The 11,541-nt window shown below is 47.1% G+C and overlaps 1 protein-coding gene across 1 annotated transcript in view; it reads left to right on the forward strand.

Annotated features, from left to right (window-relative positions):
- The window catches only part of LOC115459616 (cholecystokinin receptor-like), a 48,547-nt gene extending 37,280 nt beyond the window's left edge, over positions 1 to 11,267 (forward strand). Inside the window, exons 3-5 of the mRNA XM_030189426.1 lie at positions 4,850 to 5,114; positions 8,879 to 9,006; positions 10,573 to 11,267. Of these exons, the coding sequence (XP_030045286.1) occupies positions 4,850 to 5,114; positions 8,879 to 9,006; positions 10,573 to 11,099 (920 nt within the window). The 3' untranslated portion in view covers positions 11,100 to 11,267. The remainder of the gene's footprint in view (positions 1 to 4,849; positions 5,115 to 8,878; positions 9,007 to 10,572) is intronic.
- The last annotated feature ends 274 nt before the right edge of the window (positions 11,268 to 11,541 follow it).

Raw genomic sequence — 11,541 nt, forward strand, 5'->3', positions numbered from 1 at the left:
GTGACCGCAGGGAACCTTGATGTCATCTTTCTGAAAAGGATCCATCCATTTTAACCTTACAAAACCTCCTTGTGAGAGAATCTCTGAACCAGCACAGTGCATTATCTGATATCCCAATATTATTTCAAATATGTAACAACAAAGTGTGATCCATCAGGTCAAAGGCACTGGACAAATCAGATTGCATAATAAGTGCCTGTTTTCCTAAATAAACTTCTGCAAGCAGAGAGACTCTTCTTTGACAAATGGAGTCCCCCAGGGGTTTGTGCTTTGATTACCTTGATTAAATCTTTTCTGCCAGTACTCTGGAGGAGCAAAGAAACAGCACTTGCTAAAGTCTCCAATGATCTATTCCTGGCTAAATCCAAAGGGCTCTATTCTATCCTCCTCCTTCTCGATCTTTCTGCTGCTTTTGATACTGTTGATCACAGCCTACTCCTTGACACGCTGTCCTCACTTGGATTTCAGAATTCTGCTCTCTCATGGTTTTCTTCTTATCTCTCACGGCGTTCTTTTAGTGTATACTCTGGTGGATCCTCCTCTTCCTCTATCCCGCTGTCAGTGGGGTGTACCTCAAGGATCCGTCCTAGGACCTTTCCTTTTCTCCATCTATACTTCCTCCCTTGGTGCTCTGATCTCTTCCCACGGTTTTCAATATCACCTTTACGCTGATGACTCCCAGATCTACCTCTCCACACCAGAAATCTCAGCAGAAATCCAGTCCAAGGTATCTGCCTGCCTCTCTGACATTGCTACCTGGATGTCTCACCGCCACCTGAAGCTCAATATGTCCAAAACTGAGCTCCTTATCTTCCCACCTAAACCAACCTCTCCCCTTCCCCCATTCTCTATTTCTATCAACAACACGCTCATTCTTCCTGTCTCATCTGCTCGTAACCTTGGGGTCATCTTCGATTCCTCCCTCTCCTTCTCTGCACATATTCAACAGATTGCTAAAACCTGTCGTTTCTTCCTTTATAATATCGCCAAAATTTGCCCTTTCCTTTCTGAACACGCTATCAGAACCCTCATCCACACTCTCATCACCTGTCGCTTAGATTACTGCAACTTGCTTCTCGCAGGTCTTCCACTCAGCCACCTCTCTCCTCTTCAATCTGTTCAAACTTCTGCTGCATGACTAATATTTCGCCAAAGTCGTTATGCCCATATCAGCCCTCTCCTGAAGTCACTTCACTGGCTCCCTATCCGTTTCCGTATAAAACTCAAGCTCCTCTTATTGACTTATAAGTGCATTCACTCTGCAGCCCCTCACTACCTCTCCACCCTCATCTCTCCCTACACTCCTTCCCAGGAACTCCATTCACTAAGCAAATCTCTCCTAATTGCATCCTTCTCCTCCATCGCTAACTCCAGACTCCGTTCCTTTTGTCTCGCCGCACCTTATGCCTGGAATGAGCTTCCTGAGCCGTTACGTCTAGCTCCATCCCTGGCCACCTTCAAATCCAGGCTAAAGGTCTACCTGTTTGATGCTGCTTTTGACTCCTAACTTGTCACTTGCTCGTAACCTTTATCTTGTCTTCCTCTCTTCAATAGTCCCTTTCCCTATGTGTCCTTCTGTCTGTCCTACCCTTATTGGCCCTGTCTGTCTGTTCTGATTTAGATTGTAAGCTCTTTTGAGCAGAGACTGTCTTTTCTTCATGTTCAACTGTGACGTGCTGTGTATGACTGGTAGCGCTATAGAAATGATTTATAGTAGTAGTAGTAGATATACATCAAGGTGAGCAACATGCCTTTTCTCTCCATATCTGTGTTTGGCTAGTCTGTTTCATGTGCACATCGTGGGTTTCAAGACACAATCGACTAGGAAATAGGAAGATTTCGAGAAATTATTAGGTGCAGCAGATGAATTACAATGGACATATTTGATGCCTGGAAAACACCAGATGGTATTAGTTTAGTGTTTTAGATTTCCCCCCACCCAGCAGTCCTCCTTTTCTTCCCATCAGTCTTATGAGTCCCAGCTCTGCCCTTTCTCTTCTCACTGACATATTTCAAAATGTCTTGTTATATTGATTTATTGTCTTGACTCTCTGCTCTTCTGCTTCTGCCTTCACTGCTCTGACGTCTCTGATTTGCTTTTCTTCCTTTGTTCTTCTTCCTGAAATCCTATGTACTTTTTGAAGGATCTTCTCTCTTTTGAGTTACTTAAAATCAGACCAGTCTCTTTTTCCTCTTGGTTCCCGTTGCTTCGTTATAGCACCTTTTAGTTTAGTTCAGTGGTCGTGAAGAGATTGCTTCCATGTCAGCAGTTCTGTAATGTACTTCCACATGCTGACAAGGTTGTTACTTCTAAAGATGCACCAAGAAAGCCGTAAACCTTACGATGATTGTGTCTGATGATCCAAAGACAGAGAATCAGTGTGATACTGCAGTGGTGAAAGCCAGAGGAATGCTAGGGTGCACAGGCGAGACGAATCATTAATAGAAAAAAGGAGGGCCCGTATCTATGAAATGATATAGTGAGGCTGGAGGTGGCCCACAGGAGGGTTAGTAAAATGGTACAAGGCATATAGTACACCAGAAGTAATGAGACTGAAAGAGGATAAGAGACACAGATGGCACGCAACAGAAACATTCAGTATTTTTTTTTTTTGTTACATTTGTACCCTGTGCTTTCCCACTCATGGCAGGCTCAATGTGGCTTACATGGGGCAATGGAGGGTTAAGTGACTTGCCCAGAGTCACAAGGAGCTGCCTGTGCCTGAAGTGGGAATCAAACTCAGTTCCTCAGTTCCCCAGGACCAAAGTCCACCACCCTAACCACTAGGCCACTCCTCTACTGTTGCTACTATTTTAGATTCTACATGGAATGTTGCTATTCCACTAGCAACATTCCATGTAGAAGTCGGCCCTTGCAGATCACCAATGTGGCCGCACAGGCTTCTGCTTCTGTGAGTCTTCTACATGGAATGTTGCTAGTGGAATAGCAACATTCCATGTAGAATCTCCAATAGTAGCAACATTCATTGTAGAATCTCCAACAGTAGCAACATCTCCAATAGTAGCAACATTCCATGTAGAATCTCAAATAGTAGCAAACATTCCATGTAGAATCTCCAATAGTAGCAACATTCCATGTAGAATCTCCAATAGTATCTATTTTATTTTTGTTATATTTGTACCCCGCACTTTCCCACTCATGGCAGGCTCAATGTGGCTTACATGGGGCAATGGAGGGTTAAGTGACTTGCCCAGAGTCACAAGGAGCTGCCTGTGCCTGAAGTGGGAATCGAACTCAGTTCCCCAGGACCAAAGTCCACCACCCTAACCACTAGGCCACTCCTCCACTCAAAGGAATAAAGAACGCCCAAGAATGAAACACTTTTAAGAAGTAAGAATATTCCAGGACAAGGGGTCCAGGAGGAATAGATTCAGCAGAAACATCAGAAAATACGTCTTTGTGGAAAGAGCGGTGGGTGCAGGGAGTGACCTTCCGGGGGAGGGAATGAAGCAGTCCAAGCAAGTTCAAGAAAGCCTCAGAGAGCCACAGAGGATCCTGGATCGTAAGATGCGCAGGGAAATCAGAAATAGCAGTAGTAAAATAACCAAATATAAACATAAATATAATTAATGAGGTCAACTTGAAAACAGTAAATTTTAACCTAATAATAGACCTGCCGTGAAACAGTATCAAAAATGTACACATTTAATAGCACTGGAATTCAAATACCAGAGATATAATACAAGGTTAGCATAATACTAATGATACACCTAATAAGCATTAGAGCATTCAACTAACATAGATATGATGCTGAATAGTTTCTCCAATATGGCTTTTACCTTATAGCTGAGGGACCAAGAGCAGATATATGATGGGAACAAGATGCGTAGTACAGAGTCAGTTGAGATAATTTGATGGTTAGCTAAACTCAAGGCAAGTTCATTGTATAGTTAAGCAAGAGATAAGGAACTGATGTAAGATACAGTGTGTGTAGCAGGCTAGTCCAGAAGGAGTGTCTAGTCAGTCACCCTATGTATTAAAGGCTTGGGAGAAGAGCCAGGCTTTCACCTGCTTCCTGAAGCAGAAGTAGACTCCAGTTATACGTAGTCCCTCTGGGAGTAAATTCCAGAGCACGGGGGCTTCCCCGAGACATCTCGTTGGTGGATATCGCATTGAACAATTTCTTTTGATGAAGGTACAGATAGTGATGATCTTTCAGAGGAGCTTAAAGGGCTAACTTATTCTTTAAGTACTCTGGCCCATCTTCTCTGAGGACCTTGAAAATCAAACAGTTTTAAAATTTAGCCCTGTAGCCAGTGCAGCTTTTGCAGGAAGGATGAGATGTGGTCATGCCGCTTGCAGCCTTCTATCAGTCGTGCTGCAGCATTCTGATTCAGTTGGAGCTGATACAAACTCTTTTTGGCTTGGCCAGTGTACAGGGCATTACAGTAGTCTAGTCGTGATGTTATCATGGCAGGGGACCACTGTGGTTAGGTTCGTCTTTTCAATATATGGAGAGAGATTTCGTAGCTGCCGTAGGTGAGAGAGACAATTTTTAAAGATTGTTTGAATTTGTGGGATCAGAATGAGTGATGAGTCTAGCAGTATCCCAAGATTTTAGGGGAAATTCATACATCCCAAAAGGTATTTTGAACTTGGGTATTTGTCCACTTGTATTTGGTAACCAAAATATCTCTGTTTTGCTTGGGTTCAGGCAGAGTTTGCTGTTGTTTGGCCATTCCTGAGCTGAGGTTAGGCAGGCAGTCAGTTTACTCAGAGCTTCGGGAAGATCTGGTTCAATTTAATTTTCGAAAGGGCGACTATAATAAAATGAGGAAAATGGTTAAAAGGTAGCCTATGTTTCTTACTTTCTCTCTCTCCCTGCAGGTCTCTCCGTCAGCGTCTCTACCTTCAGCCTTGTGGCTATTGCAATCGAGCGTTATAGTGCCATCTGTAACCCATTGAAGTCCCGGGTCTGGCAGACACGCTCCCATGCCTACAAAGTGATAGCCAGCACCTGGATCCTGTCCACCATCATCATGACACCATATCCCATCTACAACAAGCTGCTTCCTTTTCAAATGAAGGACAAGAAGAGCCTGGGGTTTCAGTGCCGCATGGTCTGGCCCAACGACACAGTGCAACAAGTCTGGTGAGCCATCGTCCTCCATCCTCCGGGTCTCTCAGCACCCTGCCCCCCCTTCATTTCCCCTCAGTACCCACACCTTACTAAGCTTTGTGACTAGGATAGGAAGGGAGGGATTCCAGGTGTGGAGTAAAGGATCCTGCATGCTCTTTTATCCAAAAAAGGTAGGGTACATGAGAGCAAGGTAACACAAAGTGACCTGGAAAAGATGCAGGGATCAATGTTCGACGAGATTTAAACAGCCAGAAATGGCTACTGACCAGTTAAATCATTTGTTTTGGGTTAACCAGTCATTTTCAGTGACACTTAACTAGTTAGTGCTGAACTGGTTACTGTGGGGGTGTTCTGGGGGGGGGGGGGGTAGTCAGCACTTGACCAGTTAAGTGCTGATATTCAGAACTTAATTAGCCAGATTAACCGCATAAAGAAGGCAGCATAAAAGTCAGGCCTATCTTTATGTGGTAACCTACAGCTGGTTAAGTGCCAAATGTCACAGTTAAGTAGCTATGAGGGGAATAATCGAATGGCGCCGGCGAAATACATGGCCGGCGATGTATTTTGCCAGCGTCGCAAACAGCTGGCCAGAACTGTATTTTCGAAAAAGATGGCCGGCCATCTTTGGTTTCCATAATACGGTTCCGGCCAGCCAAATGCATTGGATTTGGCCAGGGTTTGAGATGGCTGGCTTCGTTTTATAGCGATAATGGAGAGTTATGTCGGCCATCTCAAACCCCGGCCAAATTCAAGGCATTTGGCCCTGGGAGGAGCCAGCATTTGTAGTGCACTGGCCCCCCTGACATGGCAGGACACCAACCGGGCTCCCTAGGGGTCACTGCGTGGACTTCAGAAAAGCTCCCACGTGCGTAGCTCCCTTACTTTGGGAGCTGAGTCCCCCAACCCCCCCCCCCCCCCCCCCAAAACCCACTACCCACAAATGTACTGCACCCACTAAAACTGCTCCAGGGACCTGCATACAGCCTCTAGGACTTATTGCTGCTGTATAACTTTGGCACACCAGTTCACACCTGAAGACTAACCTCTCTGAAAAAGTCCTTTCTTGAAATAAGCATGTTTACTCACAGTTAACTGCAGATCAGAGGTTGTGCCCCACTGGCAAAGAGTCCCCTGGTACTAAGATTAGCAGTAGGTCAGAGCTGTCACAATGGTGTACAATGCCCTCTTTCAGCACCATTCAAGGTAAGAACTATGTTCTCTGACATGGGTAACACAGGAAAGGGATCTAAAACTGTCTTACAAAAATGGCCACTACCGCATGGACTACAACAGGAAACAAAACAAGGCACACTCTGACCCAGTAAGCAGGGGGAAAGCACCATGGGAGTACAGCCTACCAACTACCAATACCTACACCCACCACAATGCATTGCTGATGTGACTATGCAGTGCAAATAACAGAAACGGTGCCACATTCACCCCAGAGCCACATCACAAGCAGGACAGAACACATTCTGCTGTCATGGAGGTGGGTACGGAATTTGAGGCTGGTGATAGAAGCTGGCAAAATATGTTTCTAATTGATTGTTTTAAGTGGGAGGGGTTGGTGACCACTGGAGGAGTACGGGGAGGTCATCCCCGATTCCTTCCGGTGGTCATGTGGTCAGTTGGGGCACCTTTTTGAAGCTTGGACATGAAAAAAAAGGGACCAAGTAAAAGCGGCGAAATGCTCTTCATCGCTGCTTTTTTTTTCCATTATGGGCTAAAGCCGGCCATTTCTTAACCCTGCCCATGCCCGCCCATGTCCCGCCTTCGCTTCGCTGCCAACACGCCCCCTTGAACTTTCACCGGCTCTGCGACGGGAAAGCGGCGATGGTGTCAAAATAGCGGCTTTCGATTATACCGATTTGGCCGCTTTTGCGAGATCGCCGGCCATCTCCCGATTTATGGCCGGCGATCACTTTCGAAAATGAGCTGGTATGTGTTAGTTGGCTCTTCAAACCCAAATTCAATGCCAGTGTCCGGATATGGTCCAGCACTGGATTTCTGGATTTAGTGCCGCTGGCAGTCAGCAAAATGCTGATCGCTGACAGCTGAATATCAGACCTGTGATGTGTTCTAGCAGCTGGATAGACATATTTTATTTTTATTTATTTACAAAAATTTATATCCCGCCTAAACCTAAGCGAGTAACAGTATAACATTCACTGGCAGACTAGGCGGCCTTTTGCCTCTGGCATCCAGTATCTTACCATGTTCTGTTGCTCCCCTTCAGGGTGTCTCTCAGCACCCAAGTGTATGACCTCAGGGTGACTCACAGAACAAACTCAGCTCACACATCGGTGTCGTTGGCTTTCGGCTATAACAGCGCACTGCCTTGGGTGAATCTCTTCATAAGGGAGGTTTATAAATCCCAATAAATTAGTAAATAAATAACTCTGCCTCCCACATCTGTCTTAGATACGTGTGTCGATATCACAGCTGTATTTGACCGTAAAGTCTCAAATAGGTTTTAGATTGAGAGACTGTTCCTCAAAGCTGGGGCAAGAAAGAAAACCGAGCTATGACATGGGAATTCGTAGCATTCAGCCCAGGTAGTACCAGTCCATGATCATTCAATGATCTGAGGGTACCGAGAGGGAGCACATGGCATGGTAGGGTTCAAAGATAAAATAGTATACTGACTTTTAAATTTCACTGGAAGCCACTGGAGGTGGTAGAGCAACCGGGTTACATGACCACACTTCTTCACTTTATATAAAAGTCCGGTAGCCTTTTTAAAATTAGATTGCATAGTACCTGCCTACACAGTATTATATTAATCCAAGCATGAGATAAGAAGGACGTGAAAAAGGGAATATAAGGTATTAAAATCAAAACATTTTCTCATTGACCAAAGTTTCTAAATGTTAAAGAAATCCAATCTACATAGTAACATAGTAGATGACGGCAGAAAAAGACCTGCACGGTCCATCCAGTCTGCCCAACAAGATAAACTCATATGTGCTACTTTTTGTGTATACCCTACTTTGATTTGTATCTGTCATTTTCAGGGCACAGACCGTATAAGTCTGCCCAGCACTATCCCCGCCTCCCAACCACCCGCCCTGCCTCCCACCACCGGCACTGGCACAGACTGTATAAGTCTGCCCAGCACTATCCCCACCTCCCGCCACTGGCTCTGCCACCCAATCTCGGCTAAGCTCCTGAGGATCCATTTCTTCTGAACAGGATTCCTTTATGTTTATCCCACGCGTGTTTGAATTCTGTTACCGTTTTCATTTCCACCACCTCCCGCAGGAGGGCATTCCAAGCATCCACTACTCTCTCCGTGAAAAAATACTTCCTGACATTTTTCTTGAGTCTGCCCCCCTTCAATCTCATTTCATGTCCTCTCGTTCTACCGCCTTCCTGTCTCCGGAAAAGGTTCGTTTGCGGATTAATACCTTTCAAATATTTGAACATCTGTATCATATCACCCCTGTTTCTCCTTTCCTCCAGGGTATACATGTTCAGGTCAGCAAGTCTCTCCTCATACGTCTTGTAACGCAAATCCCATACCATTCTCGTAGCTTTTCTTTGCACCGCTTCAATTCTTTTTACATCCTTTGCAAGATACGGCCTCCAAAACTGAACACAATACTCCAGGTGGAGTAAATGAAAGCTGGAAGTCAATAAAGACTCTCAATAGCTAAAGGAGGTTATTAACTGAACATCCCAAGAGACATGGGGTCTGAGGAGGCGGGAAAGGCTGACCGGTGCTTTTGATCACAGGGTTCTTTCCCTCTGACATCTCTCTCTGCTTTTGGTCTCAGGTATGTGCTGCTCCTCACCATCCTCTTCTTCATCCCTGGAGTGGTGATGATCACAGCCTACGGCCTTATCACCCGAGAACTCTACCGAGGAATGCAGTTTGAGCTGGGTCTGAACAAGGAAGCGAAAGGTTTGTTTCTGTACCTCCCTGGGTAGTTAATGTATGCTAGAAATTACAGCCACCCAGCCAGGGCTCACGAAATGAGTCTGTCTGCCAGGTTATACTATAAATATTTTCCAGGGGATAGGAAGTGAAAAGATTTGATGAAGACACCGCACTAAAACATTAATTTTTCTCTGGTCTTTGCAGTGGCGTTCCTAGCCTGGATGGCACCCGGGGCGGATCGCCGATGCGCCCCCCCCCCCGGGTGCAGAGCGCCCCCCCCGGCAAAATGACAGGTGCATGCCGCTGGGGGGGGGGGGGGGGGGGGGGTGCCGCGGCGCGCGCCTGTCGGCTCTGAGTTCGCTAACTTCGCTCGTTCGCTGCAGCTCCCTCTGCCCCGGAACAGGAAGTAACCTGTTCCGGGGCAGAGGGAGCTCCAGCGAACGAGCGAAGTTAGCGAACTCGGAGCCGACAGGCACACGCCGCAGCACCCCCCAGCAGCGTGCACCCAGGGCGGACCGCCCCCACCGCCCCCTTTGGTACGCCACTGGGTCTTTGTGCCCTCTGTACCAGTGGCGTAGCTACATGGGGCCAGGGGGGCCTGGGCCCCCGTAGATTTGGCCTTGGACCCCCCTGCTGATGACCCTCTTAACCCCCCCTCCCGTCGCCAACCCTCCCCCTCCATCGCCGTGGGCTACCTTTGCTGGCGGGGGACCCCAATCCCTGCCAGCCGAGGAGATCCTCTTCTTCCTCCGAAGGCTTTGTTCTGTTTCTGACGTCTGCAAGGCTTCGTTCTGTTTCTGTGAGTCTGACGTCCTGCACGTACAATGTGCAGGATGTCATAAACAGAACGAAGCCTTCGGAGGAAGAAGAGGACCTCCTCGGCTGGCGGGGATTGGGTCCCCCGCCAGCAAAGGTAGCCCACGGCGACGGCGGGGAGGGTTGATGGCGGGAGGGGGGTCGTCAAAGTTGGCAGCACCGGGGGGGGGGGGGGGGCTAAAATGTGCCCCTCACCTCAGGCTCTGCCCCCCCCCTCCGCCGAAGTCTGGCTACGCCCCTGCTCTGTACTGTGTAGATGTAGCAGTATTGATGATAGGATGCTGACAAAACAATGACTGAAACTGATCTCTTTTTCTTACCGTTATAAAATTGCAGTCTCTGCCCCTACTCTTTCCCCAGAGGACCCCTTCTCTGGGGAGAGACTCTAGGGCTGGGGATAGCTTCCTCTGTTCTTCTGGGAACAGGTAATGACTTCACTGCTTTTGTGACTCATCCCTGTGGATGCTGCATGTATGAGACACAGGCATCCGGATTTCTGGAGTAGAGTCATCCCTTACAACAGTGCATAGTCACGCCTGCTATACAGTACAATGGCTCACATCGGAATGGAGGGAATGTTATATGGTAGTCATACCAAGGCTTGGTTTTATCAAAGACTCTTAAAGTAAACCTGGATATAGAATGGCTAAAAAAGAGACAGTATCTGCAGCATTAGATGAAGGAGATCAAGACGTAGTATCAGAAAGTTGTTATAGAGTAGAAGCCTTACAGAGAGCAATAGAGTGTTTTTCATGTATCTTCTCTTCTCTATAGTTCACAAGAATGGTGTGGCCAGCAGCATGTCCTTGGCATGTGATGAAGGGGATGGCTGCTATATCCAGATCACCAAGCGTCGAAACACCATGGAGATGTCCACCCTAACCCCGAGCGGAGGGAGTTGCAGCCTAGATCGGGCCCGCATCAACAACTCGGAGGCCAAGCTGATGGCCAAGAAACGGGTGATCAGGATGCTCATTGTCATTGTGGCTATGTTCTTCATCTGTTGGATGCCTATCTTTGTGGCCAACACATGGAAGGCCTTTGATAAGGACTCAGCTTTCCGGGCCCTCACTGGAGCCCCTATCTCCTTCATCCACTTGCTGTCTTACACCTCAGCTTGTGTCAACCCACTCATCTACTGTTTCATGAGCAAGCGTTTCCGTAAGGCCTTCCTAAGCAGCTTTGCTAGCTGCTTCAAACCATGCCGACGCTATCCAGAAATGGAGGAGGATCTGGTGGCTACTGGTGCCTCTCTCTCCAAGTTCAGCTACACAACTGTGAGCAGTTTGGGACCCTCATGAGTGACAGTCCTCATTCTGGAGAAAAAAAGGACAGCCAGAGTCTGCTCAAGGCTTCCCCAGGAATATTGTGCAGGTCTTAATTTATATGTTGGTAATTTAAAGAACTCTTTTGCTCACCTAGATTGTGCCAGAGCAACCTCTAAGCCTTAATGTGGAGTGGTGCTTAGTACTGGCGTACACAACCTGGGGACTTGACCAAAATGATGAGGTGGGCTCTGACTCTCGCCTTCACCTCCCACTTTAACCTGTGTCTCTTAGCTGATGTCTCTGTCTCGCTGTTCTGCAGTCCAGTCCAGTCACCACTCACTGCTGCTTCCTGTTAAATGATCCAAAGTATGCACCGCTGCCATGGAAACAGTGAAGAACAAGACCACCTCCTATCAAGAAATCAGCAGTACAAGAAGGAGAGATGTAGGCTTTCAGGCTTCCCAGTGCAGCAAAG

Source organism: Microcaecilia unicolor, unplaced genomic scaffold (assembly GCF_901765095.1).
Source record: "Microcaecilia unicolor unplaced genomic scaffold, aMicUni1.1, whole genome shotgun sequence".
In the NCBI taxonomy this organism is placed as follows: Eukaryota; Metazoa; Chordata; class Amphibia; order Gymnophiona; family Siphonopidae; genus Microcaecilia; species Microcaecilia unicolor.